The sequence below is a fragment of the Mastigoproctus giganteus genome, chromosome 14, assembly GCF_048544385.1.
Source record: "Mastigoproctus giganteus isolate SK-2022 chromosome 14, ASM4854438v1, whole genome shotgun sequence".
In the NCBI taxonomy this organism is placed as follows: domain Eukaryota; kingdom Metazoa; phylum Arthropoda; class Arachnida; order Uropygi; family Thelyphonidae; genus Mastigoproctus; species Mastigoproctus giganteus.
In genome coordinates, this window is record NC_143588.1 from 97,396,759 (window position 1) to 97,423,039 (window position 26,281).

A 26,281-nucleotide genomic window follows, 5' to 3' on the forward strand; every position below is an offset into this window, starting at 1 on the left:
GGTAAAAGTGCAGCCATTATCAACCCACTGCAGGATGGAAGCCTCCTCAACAATTCATGCTGAGGGAAATGAACCATAATCTGCCACGCTGGTCCAGTGCGGGTTGGCAGATCGACCGTATTTAGCAGTCAGGGGCTTGAACCCCGGTCTACTCAAAGAGCATGTGCTACTGCACTCCCGCTCCTGACCACTCGGAGGCCTGTTGAATTACCAGTACTGAAATCTGTAATATGCTTACATAATCACAATTTTCTTTTACACGCCTGAAGTTTGCCATGTTATTTCTGATACTGAAGCTGTTTTGTCTTCCCCCCCCCCCACTTCCTCCATAAACAGGTTGTCTTTCATTCATTCTGGTTGCGGACCTCATTATATCTGTGTAACTAACCTGCACACAGAGGGTCACTAATGTTTGTTCACGGTAATACTGTCTACTTCGAATACTGGACGGTGAAGTTTGAGACATACTGCGTTCTGCCATGGTTGCTAATAAAGTTGGTGTATTAATGAGTTAATCGTGATTATTTAACCCTAATAGTCTGGCCTGAACTTGATGATTCTGGCGTGATCAGACTGCCCAGACGCAGAGATGAATTTCAAACGTGCAATTAGTGTTCGGGAAAGGTGTAGGTGAACGAAGGGTCATTTTGCATATCCTTAAAGGCCACCTGTCCATAGGATTCCTCAACTACCAGGGGTGGTCCCGTCCACTTATAACGAACGGACTTGGAATTTAAAATTATCTTAAACGCTTAATTGCGATGAGACAGAGTGCATTTCAAGATGGCCAAGCCTTCCGACATTACAATCATCAAACGAAGACTTCCATTGCTACGAACGAAACATCTCTGTTTCTTATCATGAAACATAACCATTAATGTTGGTGGTGTTGGACACGCAGAATTTTAATTTTTTTCCTCTCTCTTACTGGACAAGAAATAGTATGATACGTTGCTTGGATTACTTTGGCAAAATGGTTAGCGAAAAGAGACCTTTTCAGTGTACAGTGCATTATAACCATAATTTGATTCAAATGAATCAAATTATAATCATAGAAAATCGATTGTATACAGTTAGTTAGATTGCATACAGTTAGATAGTAAGTTAGATCTCTTACATTTAAACATAGGCTTGTTTACATATTTCTATTGATTATAAAAAATGTGCACATTATTTTGAATTTTCATTTACTGCTGAGCGTGTGCACCAGTTATACCTCCTCTTTCTGTAGGAGGTATAGTTCATAAACAGTGAAGTAGACGTGACTGATATTAACTTCAGCTAATTAAAACTGGAGTGAGACTCATTTCCGTGTTTTTATGGGCATTAACTACTAGCAGTAAAACCTTGGTTCCTGGAATGAACTAGAATGAACTTGGTTCCTGGAATAAAAACCGAAACACCAAATGGAAATCGCAAAGACACCTCAAGTTTTTGCTGCTACGTTATCATCACTGAACAACTTCATTTTTTTCTTCATTCAATGGAAAAAAATTCAAAAAATTCATTGACCTTGATTTTTGTTGTATAACATTTTTACCTGACTAGAAAGTTGCGGTGAATGCCCTGAACATAAAATAGTTTTCTCGGAATAAGAAGTATTCCACATTCTCAAGATTATTATCAGTTTACTGTGATTTGTATCTCTCGAATTTGGTGTATCGTGAAACATAATGAATTTGGTGTATCGTGTTGTCAAACCTCTTCTGGCATTTGAAGAACAAATTTTGTTTCAGAAGGTAATGAAAACTTCTGAAACAGGATCGGCCATCTTTATGGATGGTGTTCCTACTTCACTCTGGGATGAAAACATAGATGCTTCATTCATTCTAGTCGGTTTGTAAGGAAACCACTTGCATAAATTGGTGTACTTAAATAAATGGAGCTTTGAAATGCATTTAGGGAGTTTCGCTTAATCACTAATAGGAACAGGACATGCCTATTTGTGTTTGTGGAAATTTTCGTGGCAGCACTTTGTTCACATGATTAAATGAAATCTCCTGTCATTCAGAATAGTCTCCGGTGCTGCCTTTGCCCTCAGCGCCATAGGTCGCCAAACCCTGTTCTAAAAGAATGATTTATTACTTACGGGTATCCATATATTACGTCGCGCTTATGGAAGGGGTCAGATTTTGTTACGATTTATAATGTGGAGGGGTGGATTCAGGAAACTGTGACGTCACAGTTGAAAATGAAAATACAAAAAAAAAAAAAAAAAAACATTTTTGAATTTTTTTCCATTGAATGAAGAAAAAAATGAAGTTGTTCAGTGATGATAACGTAGCAGCAAAAACTTGAGAGGTTGTATTCGGGAAGGGGACAGTGCAATGGCGTCCGGGGCCCGAGTGCAGGTTGGTTTTGGGAGCCCCCTTTTCTTTTATTATGACCTTTTCGGGTTCACCTTCTGTGTCGGGGACCCGGATGCTTTGCATCCAGTGTACCCTCCTTTTCCACAGCACTGCCAAGGAACCCGGAATGACCAAATCCACCAGTGCTCTAGTGACGCCTGAGTAAAGATGCTAAATTTAATGATCAAAGTATTTGCATAAGTTAAAAAAAAATCACGAACTGTTGTGTGTTTTTTTTATGATGAGTTAGATTTGAGGAGGAAATAAGATTTAAAGAACTTGGAGTGGGTACTTGAAACTAAAATTCTGGCGACAGAATTCTGTGGATAAAATGCTGCACAATATAATGGTTTGTCCACTTGTCACTCATCTGGAGAAGTGTTCGAATTCCGTTGATGATGAGGAATTTCTTAAAGTCTTCATCTGGGGCTGTAGTTGATCTCAGACTGAGTGAGTTATTCCAGGCTTTTCAGCCCTCCAACATTCAAATTGGCCCTTGAACATGCAGGCGTAATACACAACGGAGCAATATGTCCTCAGTCCCTGTTGCTCCTGAAAACCAAAACCTAAAAACCGACAGTACTCTGGAATCTAAGATGTTACGTAACGCCTATAAAGCGTGCAGAAAAATAACTGGTACTATGTATTTTATGTTGCTTCCGTTACAAATGGTCGCCCATCATTAAGTATGGGATGATCCCACATGCTTACATCTGTTGTACCCAACTGCTTACCTTTATGGTATTTTGCTAGAGAATGAATTAAAAGTTTTGTATGGGCAGGGTTTAAAATACCTTACAGCTATTGCCAGAAGCAAGAAGGGAAAAGATGAGAAACAAGGGTGGAGGAAGTTGGCCAGAATCCTAAGCATTTGTGCTCGGTTACTGTACTTTCACTTTATAATTAGGATGGGTGTCCGCTATTTTGTAAATAGCAGGTAGACACGCCAGCAGTGGTAATGATTCATTTCTACTGTTAGGAATCTTCCTCTGTCTGCTCTATGAGAAAGAGTTAACCAAATTAATATGATTAATATTAATTTAACACAAAACCTCTTATTAAAAACGAAAAACACCTATTAAGGATTAAGGAAGCAGTTAAAAAAAATTGCATTCATGGAGACAGTTGCGCTTGTAAGCTATAGTCTCCCAAAGAAAAGGGTGCGAATCGGCTGTCACGCGCTCTAGGATTATAATTCTTTAGACTGTAAAATTAGGAGAGAAACTAAATTTTGAAAATGTCTACGAGAAAAGTCATTCTTCACGGCTAATTGGAAATGAATATACGGAACTTGTAAGGTATTCCACGATGTATACCTCAAATTGGGGTGTCCTATCTGTAATTCGAAGAAACATCAGTAACAGCCACTACGTTAGCAAACATATTGAGGCACTAAGAAAAAAGACAGTGGTCTACACATTAGATATTAATACACTATCGGGTCTCCTTTGGTCTGTGATACAGCAAGTAGTCTTCGTGCAACACCTCATTTCTCCATTCCTTTAATCGAACAGTTTTTATTGTCAAGTAATGTTGGCCTCCATAGACAGGTCTTCACACATCGTTCGTTATAGACCAAGCCATCATACGCCAAGCTTGTGACAATGGACATTTTTTTGTTAAGGAACGTAAGGTCCTGCGCTACTGGAAGAACTGCATTATAGACGATGTCACAGTATTCTGTCATTCTGGAAGCCACTGTCTACAAAACCATTGATCTAACATCATATCACTAACCAACACATCACTAACCAATTTTTAGTTGCGTAACAAACAATTGGTATGAAATCTGATTAATCGTTTTAGTCCTAATACTTTTCGTAACGCAGTGTATACACTGTATATTTATGTGTAAGGCGTATTTGATTCGTGTACGAAATCAGAAAGTTAGTAAAAAATAAGTCAAGTGCAATGTCACGCAACTCATAATTAATTGTGGTAATTATAGACTAGTCCATGTCAGTTTACTTGAAATATGTTGAGCTTTCACTATATTCCCATGATCGTATTTGAATGTTCTTAAACTAAATGACAAAATGCGCTTTCGTTGCCTCTCTTTATAATTGCTACAGAAATTTGACTTATTGCTCATAAATTATCCGAAAATATGACTAAGAGTGTTTCTTGACATAACATCGAGAACCAATTCGACCTTCAGTTCATGATTTAATCATGAGATAACATTCTCGATCGCCGATGAAGAAACTTGTTTTCCTAGCTACCGGTGAAAAAAAATTAATTAACTAAGAATTTAATTCATCTCGTAGACCAAGGGCCATCGCCCTATAATTAGGGTGAACCATTTCTTTTCTGTTGTCGTGGTTGCACCCTGGTTTTGTATAACTCTTCCAAACTACTTCCTGAACAACACGACCATTTCCCGAGAAGAAAACCTCCTTTCTGCCAAATGCCTTCTACATTTGCATAGTTATTCCTTTATTCTGTAGTATTATGTTCTGACACTTGCCTATAATGGAATTTCATTTAAACTAAACTACTCCTTTAAATTGGGCCACAGTTAAACCGAAGAAACCGAAAAGAAAGTTTTCTTCTCCACAACATGGCCAAGTTAATCGGTCCCGGCCGAGATTTTTTTTTTAATCTCCAAAAAAACTCAGGAAGTTTTTCATCCCGTATGAGTTAAAGATACTAAACATTCCTAATTACTGCAAGATTGCGAAGAAGTAAAGTAAACACATAAAAGCAATGATGGAAATACGTTGTTTATTATGTAAGCAACGTTGCATGATGTGTACTTATTAGTCATAAACTCATGCTCCATTTGTTTGCTGTTTGGCTAGTACGAAGTTCGTAATTTTCAGCAAACCTCGATGAAGTTATTATTACATCACGTTATTTCTTCCACTCGAGGTTCTCCTCTATGAACTTGTAGTTGAGTTTGTCCCGATGAACTAATAACACTTTGCTTCCATAAAAGCGGATATTGAGATAAAGATAAGATGGTTCCGCACGACTGCTTCTTATCTTGATAACCCGGTTTACCGCCATTGCGAGATAACCATAACTACTGCACACACACCCTCCTCTCTCTCTCTCTCTCTCTCATTGCACAACGAATATTTCAGTCTCATATAAACTGAATAACTATTCTAGTAACCAATATATTGGTATTTATTGGCAGGATCATATCCAGGAGATTCTTAACAAATGGGGCCAGATCGATGATGAAATTTGGGCAAAGATCATTTGTATGGAACGCAACAGACGTGTAGCTAAGGCATACGCACGCGCTCCTGTCCTCACTATTAATGGCTCAGATGATGGCTTCGATGGATACAGGTGAGAATAATTTTTGAATATTTGGACAGTGTTCTCTCTCTCATCGGTATAGATAGAGAATGCTGTCTATACTAGTTTTGTGTCTAAGCAAACTCTTCAATTTGCGAGTTTTTATTAGCAATTCATATTGTTCTCTCTATTTTCCTTTGGATATTTAATGTCTGTTCCTTCTTTAGGATTGGGCTCTGCGGTTTTGACAACCCCATGAGGGACCCGAAGACAGAAGAAGTGAAACGTCAAATTGGACATGTGAGTATGTCTTGGATTACTCCGTTAACTTAATCTTTTAAAGTCAGATGGTGCAAGGTTGGGGGAGTAGGGAGGCTGCTGTATGACTGCAATTTTTTTTTCGCAGCCAAGAACTGCTGAATTTCCGTTGCCGTATGACTGGACGCATTGTCGTTGTGCAGAATCCAGCAGTCCTTTCATTTTTGAGGTAGACCTCACCTCACATCCTCATGCAAACAAGTCAAAACCTCAACGTAGTAAGCAGCAGTAATGCTTCCGCCCCAGTCACAAATTCGTGGTGTACCCTCATCGTCGGAAAGAACGATCAGTATGACTTTGACGTTGGATTTTGTTGCACGAGACTTCTTGTGCCGTGGGAATTTTTATCTGCAATTCGGATGACTCCACCCTGGTCTCGGGGCCGTAGTCGAACACCTAACTCTCATTCTCACTCCTAATATTTATTAGGAGTCTCGCCAAGAATAATATTCTGAAAGCTTGATGGTAATACACGCTGAAGAATGCGCAAAACATTTTGATACTTTACTGATTATCACCAGAAGTAGAAAAAGAACTGCTGAATCACATTTCACTCTTCGAAACATGAAACATATTGCTGAAGCCAACGGGATAGATTTAAGAATGATAGATTTGAATGCCCCACTGTACGAAATGCAAAACATTAGTTTTACTAAAACCCAGATTTCGCCACTCCATAGAAATGTCTTTAAAGATTGTGATTTTGCTAACGACAGAAATCAACAAACCTGCTACTGAGCCGCAATCGTCACAAGATTTCTCGGCTAATACAAGTCGTAACAACTATAATATTGTCTTATTGGAAAAATTATTCCTAAATTTTTTGCACCAGCCCAGATTCACGGAGAATATACCTATCAAAGGACCCTCGTGGGTAGCACAGTCGGTATAATCACTGTCCTCCTCTACACCGGATGAAAAAGACCCGAGTTCGAATCCCTCAATGAAGCAAGGAATTTTTATTAGCGTTTTCACAACTTGGCTGAGTTAGTCGGTCTCAGGCGAGGAAAACGTGGTTTTCTTCCCTGGAATCTCGGGTTTTTCGTCCAGCAAAGTCAAATAGACCATAGAACATGTAATTTCCAGACATATTATATACGACGCAATATGGTCTAAGTCGCTGATGCACCTAAAACTACAACCAACCTATCAAAGGTTAAGTCTGTTTCTGAAAGTTCTAAAACAAAAAACCTCAATAGCAATTTCTCCCACTGCAATTCACCAGAAAGAATTATATGGTCGTGATTATTACAAGCAATCCTTATAAAGAATCTGTACGGCAGAAATCCTCTGTTGCTTTGAAAAACAGAAGACTTATTCTGAGGCTTCAAATAAGAAAATCGCATATCAAAATAACGACACAGTGAAAATTACATGGTATTGTGGAATCCCTAGTTCCGATCTTCACCCTTTTATCAACAATCACCAGTATGCTTTTCTTCCCAGGAAATCAACTGTTTCAAATCTTACTTTGTTTTCTCATTTGCTACAAACTAATTTGGACAAAGAAAATCAAATTGATTCGCTTTTCCTTGATATTTCACATGCATTTAACTCTGTCCACATCGATCTTCTACTGTTCAAGCTGTCATCTTATGGTTTATTATTATTATTATTATCAGTTTATTCAACAAACAATCCCCTTTACTAGATTTGCTTGATTCACTGCTTAGAAATCGTAAACTATCCGTGATAATTGATGGTACTTCATCAACTCCGTTTACTGTTTCGCAAGGTGTTCCTCAAGGCTCATCATTGGGTCCGCTCTTCTTTATTGTTTATACTAATGATCCGTCAACCTTATTTCAGTCCGTTAATGTTGAGTGGCAACAACTTTCTCGCAGACTTGAGAGAATTCAAATTAAATTTATTAAATTCTTACGCTATCGAAATCACATTGCCTTTCACTGTCGAAATTATGGAGCTCTTTGTGGTCGCTTCAGAATCATTCCTCTTCACTCTAGACGTCAACTCCATGGGTCTCTTTTTGTCTACAATATCATAAACTCTGTTATCGATTCTCCATCTCTTCTTGAACAAATACCTTTCGCTATACCCCGTTTGAATTCTCCTTATTAAATTAATTTCTCACTGCCTGTTCCTCGTACTCATCACTCACATGGTAGTCCTCTGTTTCGTTTCCTTCAGGTAATGAATAACTACAATATTGATTTTACTCTTAATCCATCTATAAGAATTTGCTTCTTACTCTGTTTTTTTAATGTAAATTTTGTATATATTTTATTCTAGTTTTGTATTGATTATTACTGTTTTGTATTTTCTGTAACTCCTAGCGTTCTCACCTTTATTTAGGGTCTGTGTGCCCTGTGTGTGAGAAACGTGTATATATAAATAAATAAATAAATTCGTGACATGATTAAGTGCATGAAATGTGAAAAGCGGTTCAATGACAATTGTGCAAATGTTACAGCCAGAGTGAAAATGTTTTTCCGTTCAGAATGTAAATATATATTTAATGCGCTTTAATGTTAATTTGTTTACATTATTGTATTAATATTTGAATTAGTAGTAGTAGTAGTAGTAGTAGTAGTGGCATGTGATGCAAGAAAGCAAATGTATGAGCTTATGCAGCATCAGTCAAAAAAAAAAAAAAAAAATCACACCATTCCCTCCAAATGCCTGTCCAGTTCCTCCTTAAATTTATTCAACCTATCAACTTCCACAACGACAGATGGAAGTTTGTTCCAGCAATTAACCACCCGCTGGCTAAAGGCAAATTTCCGCACATCTATTCAACATCTGTCTTTTCTTAATTTGAATTTATGCCCCCTTAGGTTCGTAATCTGAACAAGTGGAAGGGTCCCATCAGAATTCAGTGCTCAACCCATTCAAGGCCTTATATACTCAATCAGATCACCGCGCAGGTGCCTAGTCTCCAGCCACTGCAATTTGCAGAACTTAAGCCTCTCTTGGTAAGAGGACCCCTTCATTCCCCTCACCAATCTTGTTGCCCTTCTCTGTACACGCTCAAGTAAATCTACATCCTTCCTAAAATGAGGCCTCCAGACCTGTACGCAGTACTCAAGGCGTGGCCTGACCATTGCCTTATACAGAGGGACAATCACCTCCTTCTCCCTGCTAGAAAAATTCCAATATATCATTGACAAAACCCCATGACCTGCCCTGGCAGCCTGTCTGCATTGCTCAGGGAACTTCATATCTGACTGCACAATTACTCCCAGGTGTTTTTCATTTTCTACCACCTTAAGTGTAGTACCACACAGGTGGTACGTTTCTCTGGGGTTACTTCTACCCATATGCAGTACTTTGCATTGGTCAAGGTTAAACTTCAGTTGCCACTTCTTAGCCCATCTTCCCAAATTATCTAGATCATGTTGCAGTAGCACACTGCCATTACTGTCATTAACAACCCTGCCAACCTTTGTATCATCTGCAAACTTCGACATTAAGCCTGATATACCTTCATCAATATCATTGATAAATATACAAAACGACAGTGGACCTAACACCGAACCCTGTGGGACTCCACTAATAACATTAGTCCAAGAAGAGCAGCACCCATTGATTACCACCCTCTGCCTTCTCCCACTTAACCATCCTTTTATCCATTGTAGCAACTTACCCTTAATACCATTCTGCTCCAATTTGTACAATAGTCTTCCATGCGCAACAGTGTCAAAAGCTTTCCTGAAATCCAAATATATGATATCAAAATCATTTTTTGCATCCAGTTCCTTTGTAACCACATCATAATATCCTATCAAATTTGTCATTCGAATTGTTTCATAATATATGGATACATTTTATTTCCTGAAGCCATATGTAGTAAATTTAATTATTATTGTATGCCATTAATTCTAGGCGTTTTGTAGCGAATTTTAGCTTTAGCTTTCAAACACCAACTACAATTCAACTCTTTTTCGTGATTATCAGCCCATCTAGCAATGAAACAGGAATTGGTAAGAAGCGGGATGGTTTAATCTGTCCCTCTACTAACCTTAATTTCCATTAAGGAAATAGGCAGAGTAAGCAGCTACCTATATAATAATAATAATTCGGGCCACGTCTCTGGCCCACCAAAGCAGTGGTCCATATTTTTGAATATTTTGTTGAGTTATGTAGACGTGTGGAGGCAAGGCTGTTGTCTGTTCCCATGCCCAAGGGTGGGATGAATCCGTCTTTGTGTTGTGGAAGAACAACTGTCTAAGTATGAGTCGAAGGGACATTGTACACCAAACTGAGCGCAGAAACACTTCTTGAAAGACATAATTTTGCCTTCCATCTTCTGCGCTCGCAATCTACTTACCCATTTGGACATCTTGTCATCTGAAACGCCCATTCTGTAATTTTAACAATAATGGATAAATTTGGAACTTCTCGCAGTAAAGAACTCTTTTCTGCATGTGCTTTTGTTGTTGTTGTAAGGTTTTAAGCGCTTCAGCGACTTAGACTGTATGTCTGTTAATACATGTGTTCTGTGGTTGATTTGCCTGTTTGCTGTACAAAAAACCAACATTTCCAGGAGAAAAAAACCATGCAACCTTCGCTTGAGACCAACTAACTCAGCCAACGTTGTTAAAAAGGCCCATAAAAATTCCTCGCGTCATTGACGGGATTCGAACCCAGGTTTTCTCCACTGCGTTTGGAGATGATGGTGCTTTATATGCACTATGCTGCCCACTAGGACTCATGTGCAGTGGGTGGTTTCAGTTCATGAATAACAACACAGGACTCTTCAGATAAGGTAATGTCATTTCTGTATGCTTCAAACTCATAAATGTTGCTCGAAGTCATCTAAACAGTCTTCTCACGGTAGGTTCAACCACATCGTTTCTTTTTACTGACATTGCCCTTGGTCATAAGTGTTCTCTGATACCTTACCTTAAGTTTGAGACAAAATTCCCAACAGTGAAACATTCTTGCTGCTCCGAAAAGCGACCTCCTCTTCCAGACTTAACTTGCCACGAAATCAGAACACACGTCCCTCAAGGTCATGTACGTGAGAATTGCCACAACAGTAATTATTAGAACGGAGAAAATTGCAGTAATAAAACAATGTAGAAAAAAAAAATAAATAAAAATAAACAGAAAAAATTGCTGACATCGGTTGCGTGACTCATAACTCATCCTGTGTACATAAGATTTATAATTCCTAGAACGTAGTTCTGCGAAAAATAAAATGATAAAGTATGAAAAATCATTACCAAGAAAGATTTTATGACTTATTTTACAATTTCGAATTGAAAATCTTGAGATCAGATTCTACGATTCGGTCCAAAAAATTGCAATCATCCAATCATCCAAATAAATAGGAGACGAGTGCATTATCTGCTATTAAGCTATTCCAGATTCTGTAGGCTGGCTTATTTTGTCGCCTCCTTGACCTTAGAGAATTTTTTTGTCTGGATTTATTCCAAAGCTATTAAAATATTGGGGGGATATTCCGTGATCACATGTTTGTTCGTTGAGATTTCCAATGTCATAATCGTGGGCGTGGGTGGCATTTTGATCGGTTCCCTCCATTTTTGTGTTCAAGATTATGACGTCTTGAAAGTTATGTTTAAACTGTAAACTGCGGCAATTTTATGTAAATTTTTCGAGTTGAGCAACTCATGAAAAACTTCAATTGCCGATATTTGTACATAACTTTGTGAGTCATATTTGGTGACCTGCCTACATCGCGTCTCATAAGTTGAAAATACAAAAGCAGAAGTACGTATATGGCTCTTCCCCAACTGGATGATGAGTCGATGGACTAGATGGAACGGATTCCAACAATAAACACGCCTTAAAAAGCTTGAAATCGAATAGACAATCGTAAAAATAGCCATTAACACCCAGACAAAGGCATCAAGATAAGTACGTAATTTCCATGTCTGTATGGACAACGAGTAGGCACAAAATTATAAAAACCTACACGCACAAATTCTTTTTCCCTCGAGGAATGCAAATCATTACTTTCTTCTGACGGGAGGAAGGGGTTAATTCCCGAATACTGGAACGAAAACGGATCGGACACCTTCCTGTTGTCTGACCACTCTTTTACGGTTTTTTCTTGGGGATCGATGACCAGCTAATTTTTCGTCGGTGAGCAAGAAAGGCTGGTGACCTTTAGGGCGAGGAAGGGTGTGATCCCACGTGCCAGACATTCACCTTTACGTCGTGTAGTACACACTCTCTTTGGGTACGCCCAGGATACTGTAGTGTCTCGCGCTTGCCGGATAGACTGCATCACGATGTGCATCACCCTGTCGGGGAGGTGCAGTTCACCCATCATGCGCCGGCACCGGACGCTAAGGAATTTCTCTGGCAGCTATCGTCACGGCGATACAATTCTGCTGTCGTATATTCAAGACTTTTCAAAACACTTGACATTCGTTACTAATCGAATAAAACACAAAAAGTATAATTCTATTCCTTTAAGCCTTGGTTATCAAGTTAAACGTGTTATTCACAACCGGGTGGGCCGTGGGTATTTTGTATCGTTGTTAAGATTTAGCGTGGCATGGATATTGGAAGAATTTCTCAGCAACTTTCTCTCTCTAAAATTAAATCCTTCAGTACCATTTATTTTATTTCATTTAGAAGGATTAGCTCACTGGTTCTTTCACCAGAATGTGAAGGAAAGGTGCGAACCCACGGGTAAGACAATTCACCTCTAACTGTGTTAAAAGGGTTGTGATGAGTATTTCAAGATGTGCCCGAGTTAGTCGGTCTGAAAGGAAGGTATGAGATTTTTCTCCTTCTGCATCTTTGGATTTTTTTTTTTAATCCACAAAAGAGACAAACAGATTATAAAACTTCATAACCTTTGCTTCCTTCTCACTTATCACTTATCTATTTACCCACATTTCATAGTCAAAAGTGTATACCGAGGTGACTATGGCAACAGAGCATATAAATGTTATTAGATATGGAATAAGATATTTTTAGGCAGGTTGCACAAGGCAGTTTCGTTTTAATGGCAGTAGTCAGGGGCGTTCCTAGGGTATGTGGCTCCCGGGTGCTAATTGAAATTTGGGTTCCCCTTTAAAATTTTCTTCATATGTGTATGCAAGTTTCAGATTTTCAGGCTCTGCTTGAACGTTGGCGCCCGAGTGCAGTGCACCACTTTCACCCTCGGGATGGCCTGCTCCTGGCAGTAGTACTTGGAGGTCAGTACAGCATTATTAGTGTGGTGCGTAATATTGATATACCCTGAGAATAACGTGTATTTGTTTTGGAATGGTTTCTTGTGTCTAAGTCAATTTTTCAATTCCACGAGGCACTGAATAATAAATAGCAAAGTGTCCAGGTCTGTACAAAAAAAAAAAAAAAAAAAAAAAAAAAAGCAGCCCTCGTGAGTAGCACAGTTGGAGCTTGAAAAGACCCAAGTTCGAGTCCTGTCGATGACGTGAGGAATTTTTATGGGCCTTTATCGCAACGTGACTGAATTAGTCGGTCTCCGGCGAGCGTAGCATGTCTTTTTCACCCAGAAACTCAGGTTTTTCATCCAGCAAACAGAAAATCCACCACAGAACACACGCAATTTACTGACAGTATACACAGAGCAATATTATCTTAGTCGCTGATGCTCCTAACCTAATACGACAACAACAATTGAAAAAAAAAGTATAATATATATATATATATATACTGCAGTACCATTAATATCCGTACACCTGCCTTTGGACAAAAAAAAAAAAAAAAAGAGCTTTTATTGTGTCAGTTAATATTTTGTGCTGAAACCTTTTGCTTTTATGACGGCCTTCAATCTTCGCGGCATACTCTCAACCAGCTATTTATAAATGTCAGGTGATATGTTCCTCCACTCGGCCTTGTTCTTTGGGTGAACTCGAGGTGCACGTACCTGACGATCAAATACATCCCAAAAATGCTCCTTAGGGTTCAGATCAGTGCTCTGGGCTGGCCAATCCAACTTTTTCATACCCTTGTCCTCAAACCACTCTTTTACGACCCGAGCAGTATGGCCTGGCACGTTGTCTTGCTGATACAGGTATGGGCCTTCCCCGAAGCACTGTCATAATGTTGGAAGCACATAATTGTCCAGGCTGTCCTGGTATTGCACAGCATTTATGGTTTTGTCGATAACGACTAATAAGCCCAGGCCAAACCATGAAAGGAGCCCCATACAGTGACACTGCCTCCACCAAACTTCATTGTTGGGAGGATACACTCAGGAAGGAACCGTTCCCCTAGGCTTCGCCACACTCAGGAACGGCCATCAGACTGGTAGATTGCGAACGTCGATTTGTCTGTCTGGACACTGCTCTACAGTCCTGGATTCGCGCTCTTTACACCATGTTAATCGGCATTTGTTGAGGTGATCAATTCTATTGAGCGTGTTGCATGCAATCGGACCTGTTTTCCCATCCATGGAGGGATGCCCGGACATTAATGGTATGGCAGTGTATATATATATAGTTTACTCGTGTGCAATGTAGGCGAATATGTAACATCTCGAGTTGTTTGGTTTGTTGGTGTTGTTACTTCGTGAAAGAAAAAAACAGCTGTCTGTACTCATGCCAATCTGTTGTTTGGCAGTAGATCATTAACCTTTTTCTAATTCTTGATTTAAAAATTTTTTATTTGTTTTTATATGGATAGAGTAGAAACATTGACAGTTTCATTTTTATTGATAACTTTCTCGAAGAAATAGTGGAAAGTCAAATTAAAGTATTTTATATTGCTTGATTTTTATGTTTTCTTTCTGTCCACGTCCACCTTTTCATTACACATTTCCGTTCTACATTGGTAAACGGCGCAGAGCAGCTGCATCTTTGGTTTATTGTTATCAATTAAGCTGACACCAAAGTGATCGCAGTAAGCGATGTCCACTCTATAAATCAAACACACTTCCAGCAAATATTTGTATAAATGTATCTAACAATTTCAATTAAATTTCCTATCCTATTCGTTTTTAATAATATTTTGCAAAGAGCCGCATAACTTCATTAACATACCATTATAATGTAAAGTACGTGGTTAAAAGTAAAAATGTTTTCAAGGAAGATGTGGAAGAAATTATTACTTGATAAATTATTAGATTGTGTTGGAGGGTGGGAAGAGAGAGAGACAAATTTGTCGAATTCCTTGGTCGTGAACTGTTTACTTAGAAGTACTTCTAATAATCGTTTGCCTTTGCTAGAGCGGGCTGGCATGTGTTTTGATGCGTAAAGATGACTCGGTAGATTGCAAATTAGGGGCGTGTTTAAATTCTTCTGCTTGGGACGTTCCAAAGGGTCTTGTGTATTTAAGCAGCAATCATATCCTGTCAATCTATTTATTTTTCTTTGGAATGTTTGGACTTGCTTGACACATATAGCAGGGGTCTTGATTTGTGCTTGCTCTTGACAGATGTTGGAGTGGTCTTTGCCCTTTTATCAGACGGTGACTTGACAGTTTCTCCGATCGCGTTTTGGCTAATTGCATTTTTCTCTTTCGCTTTGCGTTTTTATAGTCACCTTGGCGAAATTTCTGTTACGGTTTACTTTGTTTATCTCTCGTATTAAAGTAATGATCGTACAATAGCGATTTCATACCTCAGTAGTTTCAGACTATTTTTGAATGAAAAATATCTCTTCATAAATTCTTCTCCTGTAGAAAAAATGGGGTCACATAATCAAAAGAATTACAGAATCACTTAACTTTACCTACTACTGATCGAGCAATTTCTTTGGTATAGTTTTCGCCGATGTCCTCCAAACGGATCAGAACGATTTATTCAAACACAACTGTTGACCTTTCCCTGGATGAACGACGAAGGCATGCGAAGTTTGGTTGCACTGGCTTCAATCAGGCACCAGCAGACAAAGACTGACAGACAAACCTTTTTCTTTGTGTAGTATATTAGATATACTAGGTTATCAAAAGTAATGGGACAGTAAAAAAGAAGACCACAACGGAATACAGGTCCAATTTTTAATGCGGTTTAGAGCTTTCTCCGATTTGTAATATAGCAAAGTGACCCTCGTGAGTAACACAGTGGTTACTTGCCTTGTCCTTCCACAACGTGTAGAAAAGGCCGGTATTCGAATCCTGTCAAGATGGGAAGAATATCTATGGACTTTTTCACATTGTCGACAAGTTAGCTCCCTCCCCCCGAATTACTTGTTTTTCATCCAGCAAACCGTACAATGCACGCAGTACAGACACAGTACGCTGTCTCCTTAGGGCCTTGGTTGCTTTGGCGCATAACCCACCTTCCCACCTATTCTTATTCAGATTTGCTGAGCTTATAAATAAATGTTTATTTATTTGTGTCCTAATATTTTGGGTGGCTTACTGTATATATAAGCATTAATTTAGTTTTTGTTCCGTAGGCTCTGTATAGCTGCTGGTGTAAGCAGATATGAAACAATATATATACCAACTGCAAACCAATAAAAACGATCCTGTAAAATATTTAAATAAGTGTATTAAATTGGGATCTTAATACAGCCATACTTAAGTGAACAGAATACTATAAATTTTAGTTTTTAACGAAAGTTAGCAATTTTATTTGTTTATATGAAATTCCTTTTATATTTTAAAATAAATGCCTTAAGTAAAAAGTTTCAAGCTTTAAATATTGCGCGAGGTCTAGTATAAAATATATATTTTTTAATTCTGTTTATTTTTATATTTTTATTTTATTGTTTATTATTATTTATTTTATTTTTTTTTTGTAGGGGGTGAAAATCAAGATGGATGACATGGGAAATGTTATTATAAAAAGAATTAGTAAAAGTAATGTCTTTGTAAAGGAAGTGGCCCGATCAGATGATAACAGCATTTCCTCAGAGGTGATAAAGGTTAATGGACATCTTGACCTAGAGAGGCCAGTTAAGGTATCACTATAGTTTCTGGAGAAAATTCTTAAATGCTCAAATATTACAATATTATATTCTGATATGGTAATCTACACAAATAATTCGCATTTTTTTTTTTTTTTTTTTTGTTATAAAATGAATTTCTTTCTGTTTTCTACCATTAAATTATTCTTCTTTTTCATTTTTCCGATAGTTGTTCGACATGAAAAAATTTCAACAGAATTTATCTCGTGAGCTTCGACGAGCGTATCCAGATAGGAGGAAGCTGGAGTTTCAGTGTATCTGTGTGATTAGCTTTGTTAAAGACAGCTCTGATGTTCTTGACTGCCCCTGTTGGGTTATGGTGATCAACATCGTTGCTCTAGATATGCTCAAGTCCAAACTACCACCTCCAGGTGAGTATGTCGCGAGCTACCACCCTGCAATTATCATATGGGGCGGGGAATGAAACTTATTAATTAGGTGAAGATCCGAAATTAAATTCTTCTTGAGCAAAATCACCGCATTCCCTATCAGCAAAACGGAATTCCTTGATATTTCCAATAATTGAACCTTCTTTACAAAATTTATGTTATGCCATTCCCTCACAGGTCTGGTTGCAGACTCCCATTGCAGCCAATCAAAATTCAGAAATTGAAAATATCCAAAAAAGAGCAATACAATGTTCGTTTTAAAAGTGGATGCAAGGACAAATTATAGATAATACAACTATTATAATAGGATGGCAGGATTAATCAATGAAGCAAATTTGGGGATATTTGGTGCCCCTGGACATTTCAAGAAGTAACTTAAATCTTTAAACGCAGCTGTTATCTGAGCTTTTAAATTTATTTTAATTTTAATATTACGTTTTTCTAATGTGAGCGAAGAAATTCAACTCTATAATTTTATTGCTCCCTGCTCATATCAATCAGACTGAACCCTCCTCTTCTTTTAAGATTATAATTAATTTATGCCTTTATATACAAATCTGCAGCCATTTAACAATGGCTGCAGATGAGGAGGCCAGATAAATAAATCTGGCCTCCTCAACAAGTCTTGTTGGGAGAATGGACCATAATGTGCCACGCTGGGCCAGTGCTGGTTAGCAGATCGACCGTATTTGGCAGCTTGAACTCCGGTGTATTCAAAGAGCTGTGCTATTGCACTCCCGCTCCTGTACACTCGTCTACAGAGGCCCGGTAACCGAGTGGACAATTGTTGATTTGCTAACGCGCACTGGACCAGCGTGGCAGATTATGGTCCATTCCCTCAAGAGGACTTGCTGAGGAGGCCTCCATCTTGCGGTGGCAGATTTATATACATTTTCTCCCTCCTTTTTTAATTAATATTCCAAGTTTCTGCTTGGATCTGCTTTGTGTAGTCATTTTTTGCTAGCTGCGTCTTAAGGCATGTACGATTGCTGTTTTGTAGCTGTAATAATATATACAAAGAAAAAGCCAGTCAGAAATACTGTACCGACTTCTTTTCTTGCCCAGATGTCCCTTGTTAAGTCTGCAGTTGACACTTCTATTTGGTTGATTGTTACTAATGGTTTAGATTTTTTTTGTTGTTGTTTGTTTGTTTCTTATAGATATCTGACAAGCGATGTCCGCTTGTTTAGACAATTTCATGGTAGGCGTAAAGTTGTCACGATATCCCGCAATTTCTACCAAGCCTCGAGCTACTACCTTGCAATTCAACTCTGTGGAGGGCTGAATTGCAAGGCAATGTACAATTGTCTGCAATAAAGTATTTGTAACTGACCAAGCGTTATAATATTCGTTTAGCCTATGCGGTGACCTTAGACAAGACTCGTTTCATTTGAAATGAAAATGTCATGCAGTTGGCCAACCCTGTTAATGTAAAGGCGCCGTCTACAGACTAGTCTGATGCAACAAACACTTGGCTGGGCGGCCATTTAATATTAGACAAATTAAAACTAGTCGGGAGTGAGCATCTTATAAAAACTCATCTTGGCTTTTATAAGACAGCTGCAGTTTATGGAGTTTGGCTAGCTACGCAGGACATTAAAATTAAAATTAAATGGATTAATTTTAATTTTAAAATTAATCCATTTAATTTTAAATTAAATGGATTAAAATTATTAATCCATTTAATTTAAAATTATTTTAAATTAAATGGATTAATAATTTAAATTATATGGAATACGAAAGGAAGTTTTTCTTGGAAAATTCCCTTTGTATTGTTTTAATTTGTAAAAAAGGCGAAGTAATTTTTACATCGAAAAGTTGCTACGTTTCAGTTACTATCTTTCATTCCCTCTAGCCCTTCTAAATTGTTATTTTCATAAGACAAAATATTGTAAAATTACTTCGCTGGATTTTTCTCCCTTATTACTGTCTAAGAGAAATAATCGATATTTATATACACTGAGAGATCACCGAATTGTGACCACCTATCTAATACTTCGTAGGCCCTCCTTTTGCCCTCAGTACAGAAGCTATCCGACGTGGCATTGATTCAACAAGATGTCGGAAGCGTTCGTGAAGTATGGCCAACCAAGCTGTGTGTAATGCGGCCAGCAATGCAGGTATGGAGGTGATTGGTGTATTCAGACGCCTCATAGTGTCCCACACTGGCTTTCCATAGTGTCCCACAAGTGCTTTATGGGATTGATATCGGAGAGTTCAGAGGCCAATCGATATGCTGGAAGTCAGAACTGTGTTCCTCAAACCATACCTGCACATCAAGTGCATGATGGCTCCGCGCATTGTCATCTTGGAAGACACCACATCGCCATTCGGGAAAAAGTGTAACATAGCGGGGTGTACACAGTCAGCAAGCAGTTGACGGTAGCGGAGACCACTGACACGTTGTTCCACATGCACCAGGGGTCCATGTTCCTGCCAGTGAAACATGCCCCACACAATACAACCGCCTCCACCGGCCTGCACTTTTGATACCATGCATGATGGATGAAGAGTATCGCGTTATTGACGCCAAATATCCGTACACGACCATCCACGGTGTGGAGTAAATAATGTAACTCATCCCACCAGCACACCTTCTTCCAGTCTTCTAACGTCCAACTTGCATGCTCTTTGCAGCAGGCGAGTCTTTTACGCCGATGAACCTTGGTTAGCAGAGGATGCCGTAGGAGTCGTCTGGTGGTATAGCCCATGCGTGCGACGCATGGTCATGCCAGATATCGTTCCGGGTTGACCCATGTTGTATTGGGTAGTCAACTCTTGAACAGTGCTGCGCCTGTTCGCCTGTACGAATCGTCGGACCCCACGCTCACCTCTAACATCAACCTTTCGCTGACCTTTGCAGTTTTGCCGTCGGGTCGTTGTTTGACCATTTTGACGCCAGTCCTTGTACACTTTAACTACGGCGGTTCTCGAACACCCCACCAGTTCAGCCGTTTGGGAAATCGAGGCACCAGCTCGTCGAGCACCCACAATCTGTCCTTTATCAAAGTCCGATAAATCCTTCCTTTTACCCATCACGCTCGGAATTTTACTGCATACTGAACACTTATGTGCTACGTAGGTCGACTAACTCCGCACTCTCATACCTCACGTGGTCAACGGGTCGCATTCAGTTTTCATAGCGGTGGTCATAATTCAATGATCACTCAGTGTGTATATATATATATATATATATTTATTTTTTTTTGTGCCTTTGGCATTCCAGTTTAAGAAATGCTAATAAATAGTATATGATATTTCCGATTAGCTTCAAAACGTCAGAGCGCCCCCAACCTAGCGAGTATATTTGAAAGGTCTCGGCCACTTCTACCAGAAGAAGACCCCTATAGCATGCCGTCTTCCAGGATATATGGAAGGATAAAAGAACAACACAAAGGAGAAGTAAAACCTCCAAAACTTCCACCCAGAGATATTCCTCAGATTTCGCTACCTACAGTAAGTCCTTGAATATTATCTGCATTTTTAAAGCACGTAGACATCATTTATAGAGTGTTATTACGTTCTAAACCAAAATTGTGTTTTTTGTCCTTGTAATTCCAAAATAAATGTTAAACCATGTTTATTCTCGTATTACTCTTTACAGCCTGACTATGAGGACAGCGGTGATGAAAATGGTTTTAGAATTCCAACCGTGCAGTCAACACGTAAAAAACAGTCGGGTCTCTACGGTAAGTTGGTTCTTGTTTCTGCTTTGTCTTTTCGTCATGTCTGAGCGGTTGCGCAGTTGGTATAATCACCATCCTTTCCACACCGGGTGGAAAAGACCTGAGTTCAAATCCCATCAACGACGCCAGGAACTTCTATGTTTTTTTTTCTTCCATGGCTGACTTAGTCGGTCTCTGCGTGGACAGCAAGGCTCCCTCCCCCTGGAAATTCGGCTTTTTCGTCCAGCAAAACAGGCAGATCCACCAGAGAACACACGCAATTTATGGACATGGGTTTGTAAGCTCGGACTTAGGTGGCCCTAATAAACTTTCCTCCTTAATTTTTGCTATTCAACCATTGAAAATAGGCGAATAGCAAAAGGTTTGAGTTCAAATCCATTGAGAAGAGAAAGTTTTATGGGTTTTTTTATATTGTGGCCAGGTTAGACAGTCTGGGGCGAAGAATAATGGACTTTTTTTTCTTCTTCTTTGTACTGGAAACTCGGGTTTTTCAACCCATAAACGGAAACCCAAAAAAATTAAAGAATTTAAGCAATAGAACCTGTGTGCGTCTTTCTAGCAGCCCTACGTAATATTCAGAACTCCTTAAACTCTACGCATCTAACTTTCCCGATCTAGTTTAAGTGGATACGGAACGTAAACTTGAGGTGTTTAGAAACAAAATTATTTCTGATACGCATGAAGTGCGTCTAACTCGAGAACGTTTTATCAGCATGAAACGCTCGGAATCTACTGATAAATCAGCTCTGCTCCAACGATAATAATTTTAAAAAATCTAGACTGACACTAGCTATTAGAGAGTCACTTTAGATGGTTCAATGCGTCCACAAGCCATGCTTTTAAAATTACGCCATATTATCTAGCGCTGCAGTGACTAATGTTAACGTATTATGCCAATGTCCACATCTATATTTATACAATGGTGTGCAAAACTTAAGGACTAGTCAGGTTTTCACCTGTAGCTTCTAATAGGAGTGCCCTGGATATGAGAAAAGCATACCAAAGGAACCTCGTGAGGTACAGAAATGATGAAGGAAGCAACACCGACACAACAACGGAAACAAAACGGTACAGAGGGACTTTATTCAAAAATGGCAACATAGCACTGGCTGCCATGATTCGGATGCATCACTGCCAAAGATGGAACAAAGGGAAGAGGTGGTCCTCAATAGGAGATATGGCCACCCCTAATGTCGATGCAGGCTTTGTACCACTTGTTCATAATTAGGACAATGTTGTTGATAAGTTCTTGCGGTAACATCGTCCATTCGTCTGTGCGGATGTGGACGTGCCGCTAGGCGTCTCCCCAGAGTGTTCCATATGTGTTCGATGGGATTTAGATCGACGGAAACGGGCAGGCCAATCCATACGAACAATGTCCTCACTTTCCAAAAGCATATCAACAGCTGCAGTGCGATGGGGTGTGGCGTTATCATCCATAAACGCGAACTCAGGGCCAATGGCACCTCGGAACAGACGCACATGGGGAAGGATTACCTTAGTACTGTAGCGTGTGCACGCTACAGTACCGCCTTCTAGTATCTGGAGTTATGTACGCCCATCCAAGATAATGCCTCCCCAGACGAGAACACCTCGACCGCCATATCGATCCCTTTCAGTGATGTTTGCGGGGTGATACCGTGTGCCAACCTCTCGCCAGATTAGCTGACGTCCAGAATCGCTGCTGAGACTGAATCTACTCTCATCAGTAAAGAGTACCTTACCCCATTGCGCTGCTGTCCAGTCCTTGTGTTCGATGCACCACTGTAAACTGTGTCTCCTATGTGCAGGTGTTAAATTCTATGGACACAGCGTTAAAGGTGTTAAATTCTATGGACACACATTAAAGGGACACAGCGTACTGGCCGTCCGGCAAACAGTCCACCTTTGTGGAGTCGTCTGGCCACAGTAAACTGCGATATCCTGCGTCCTGTGCTCCTGTGCAGCTGATTTGCAATGGATCCCGCTGCCTGGTGTCAGTTCCTCTTGGTCTGTAGGAGTATATAGCAGTCGTCATTGGGCGTTGTTTTTCGTGGACAACCACCACTGGTCCTTTGAACAACTGTACCTGTCGTTCTGAAGGCCGACCACGCACGTGAGACGATGGTATGGGACATACCGAACTCTGCAGCCACACTCCTCGCACTTCGACCTTCCTCGAGCTCCCCAATTATTCGACTCCGGGTAAAGTCATCCAGGTGTTGTCTACTGGCCATTTCGTTGTCTGTAGCACTGTATGAAACCAATCGAACGTCTGTAACAATCGTGCTTATCATTCGGTAATTTGCACATACTGCTGAACTGCTGCTTTTATCTGTTTATGTGAGTCCTCTCATCACGATTTAGATTTTTGCATGTGCACTAGCTTTCTACTGAACGGACACAGTTATGCAAATCACCACAGGATGCTTCGTTTGATTTTGTGGTTGTAACCTTTAGAAATAGTGTTGGTCCTTAAGTTTTGCACACCAGTGTATTTTACCTGCAATCTAGAACCTCAGATAACAACTTTCGAATTTATCCATCCAAAACTGGGGTTAATTGTTTACAATAAGCTATAAATTTCGTGTAACCTCTAGCGAGTTGGTCTGCGGGATGAAAACCCCGATTTCTGATTTTAAAAAGCATGAAAAATTTGCCGATTAAATAGATTATAGTGTGAAAAAATAAAAAGTTCTTCCCCGATAAACGGGATATAAAAAAATATATTGTCACAGATAACAGTCGCTATCAGATTAATTTAAACTAGTCAAGTACAACTGGAAACCTTACCTTTTCCATTAGCCTCTTAAATCTTAAAACACCGGTAATAGACGCATTTATAGCTCAGCGTGTGGTTGAATGTTCTGACAGGACAGCTGGTGTCTTGTCTGTAACAGATGATCCGACCTCCTAACGGGGGTGTCAGAAAGGTAATCTCCAATTAAACTGTACTCAATCAAACAAAAACAAAACTACCCACCTTGCTTTTTTTTTTTTTTTTTTGAATTACTGAACTGGAATATGATCCCTCAAGGATTAGCAGCTATCTGGGTTGCTCAAATAGATAGCATCCATCTTTTTAGATAGTTCTATCTTTTCCACACCGTACAGTGTTGGATTAAGGCATGGGCTAGTAGGGCCCTAACCCAGGGCACCATTCTTTAGGGGGCACCAAATTTTACAAATCATGAGAAAAAAAAATATATCCTTTGTAAAGGGGGCGTCGAAAAATCTTTCTACCCAGGATGCGAAAATACCTTGGATATGAGGCATCAGTGCATTATCTGTAAATCGCGTTTTCTTTCCTATGGTCCGTGTACTCGGCATACCACCACAAAAAAAAAAAAAAAAAAAAACACGAGAGTATTTTTATTTCTATAAGTGTAGCGCAGGGGCTTTAGCGAGGACTCACAATTCCGAAAGGTAGTCGATTCGTGCAATCCATACCGCCGACCCTTAGGACCAGCATATAACTATAATCCCTGAAATTTCAAATATCCAAGATTTTTTGACGAAGAATATGAAATGCTTTCATCTTAAAAACAGAGGAAAACAAAAAAAATTAAAAATTCAGTATCACAAAACTTTCTAACGACGACCGACAAAGTGACTTAAAATAAATAAATACCTACATTAAATACTAAAACAGCGTATACCGCATTACATGTCCGGATTGTGGGGGATGTTATGTAGGTGAGTCTGGCAGGAAATTGAAAGATCGGGTTTCTGAACGGGTGGCTCTTCGAACCGCTAATTTTGAACGCTCCGCGGTCGTCGAGTATTATTGGGTTGAGTAGCACAATCTTGATCCCCGATGGGATATTGAAATCGTCGACTATTCACGTGATTACCGCTAGCGCTCATGGCTTGAAGCACCAAACATAGCTAGCAATAATGGTACCATGAATCGCAATAGGGGAGTGCACTTGCACCTCATTATGGAATCTGTTTTGCAGTGCGATGAGCGCTGGCGATCGTGACATATACGTAATTCTGATCTACCGACACCAGGCTCGTGATGCATGATCATGCTCAGCTGACTTTTGCTGTTGTAACCAACAATATATACTGCAATACACCATTCACCGACTAAGCTGATGAAGAGGCACTTCGTCTCGAAAGCTACTTTATATTTTATTAGTTTTATCCACATTTTATTGCATTTTAACGCTTTTATTTTATTTTATATTTTATCTTTGTTTTAGTATTTTATTTATTTATTTTAAGTCAGTTTGTCATGTATTTATTTTAAGTCAGTGATATGCAACCCGAAGCTCAAGGCCTATTTTCCAAAAATTCAGTATGTTTTGAAAATACTGTTCCAATCATCACAGAATGTCACATATCTTGCCTCGCGATTCATTGAAATATCGCAATAACCAAGCTCGAATCGCCTGTCCTTTACAGTGTGGTTGATCTAATATATTTTTTTAATTGGATAACGAATCCTGACAGTAGTGATAATACGATTCTCAATTATTAATTTTAAAAGCTACTGAAATAGATCCTAAGGTTGGCAAATAGTTCTACAGTATGGGCGAATAGTTCTCTAAAATTGAATACAATCGTAAAAAATAAACTGTTTGAAATTATGTGACAGCGTTTCGTGTTTCCTTCTTCTTCTTATCCAGATATCTACAGGGAATGAAAGTTATTGGTGTTTTTAACGCCATTTATTCATCAGAAAACGAAACCAAAATCGACAAATCTAGACCAGAGACGCCATTAATGTCATCTCTGGTGTCACTGTCTTTGGAATAGGCTCTTTGGTAATTTGCACTCCAGATAAACGACAAGTTTTCAGCCTAAAGAAGTTTTTAGCCAAAAGGCGTTGCTGTAGTGTCGGACATTGTCCCTCCTGGTGTGCAGAACACGACAAGCGATAGTAATTACAAATAACCGGTACTCCCACGGAATGTAGTAAATAAAATGACAGCAGACGATGCGCTGTCTTCGAGTTATGACAGGAATCTGCTGACACTTTCCATGAAATCGCATATCAAACCGGTCCTCCATCTTACGTTTTCTTTCTGAAACATTTGCGCTATTCGGTTTTATTTTTTACGTTTTCGAGGTATTTAATGAATAAATAATCATTACATCACGAACGAAGTTCCCAGCATTCAGTGATGATGCCATCTACAGGAAATTTGTTAAATATTAATAGTTATCAGCTGCGTACTTAATTATATATTTTGCTTCTTCCAGATGATCCCTACTACTGTGGTCTTAGTGCTAGAGTACCAAAATTTGTTAATCAGAGGCAAGAGAGGAATTTACCCCTTAGAAAAGCCCGCAGCGGGAGCTATCTTAGTTTGCTGAGGCCATATGATTCTACTGCAGGTAAGCAAACACCACCAAGCCTAAAAGTGATTTTTTTTATGAATTCCAGTTGTCTTCTGAGCCTGGAAGATGGATTTTTAATATAGCAATCCGACTTGTAGGCCCGAAAACAGATTTCAGTATATTAGTCCGAAAAGTGTCCAATTTTA

General features: G+C 39.2%; 1 protein-coding gene across 1 annotated transcript in view; it reads left to right on the forward strand.

The window, feature by feature from the left end:
• LOC150075416 (uncharacterized) overlaps window positions 1–26,281 on the forward strand; it is a 107,376-nt gene that overhangs the window by 78,044 nt on the left and 3,051 nt on the right. The window contains exons 3-9 of the mRNA XM_090388868.1: window positions 5,491–5,648; window positions 5,825–5,897; window positions 16,568–16,726; window positions 16,902–17,103; window positions 20,390–20,577; window positions 20,726–20,810; window positions 25,998–26,132. Coding sequence (XP_090244994.1) covers window positions 5,491–5,648; window positions 5,825–5,897; window positions 16,568–16,726; window positions 16,902–17,103; window positions 20,390–20,577; window positions 20,726–20,810; window positions 25,998–26,132 — 1,000 coding nt within the window. The remainder of the gene's footprint in view (window positions 1–5,490; window positions 5,649–5,824; window positions 5,898–16,567; window positions 16,727–16,901; window positions 17,104–20,389; window positions 20,578–20,725; window positions 20,811–25,997; window positions 26,133–26,281) is intronic.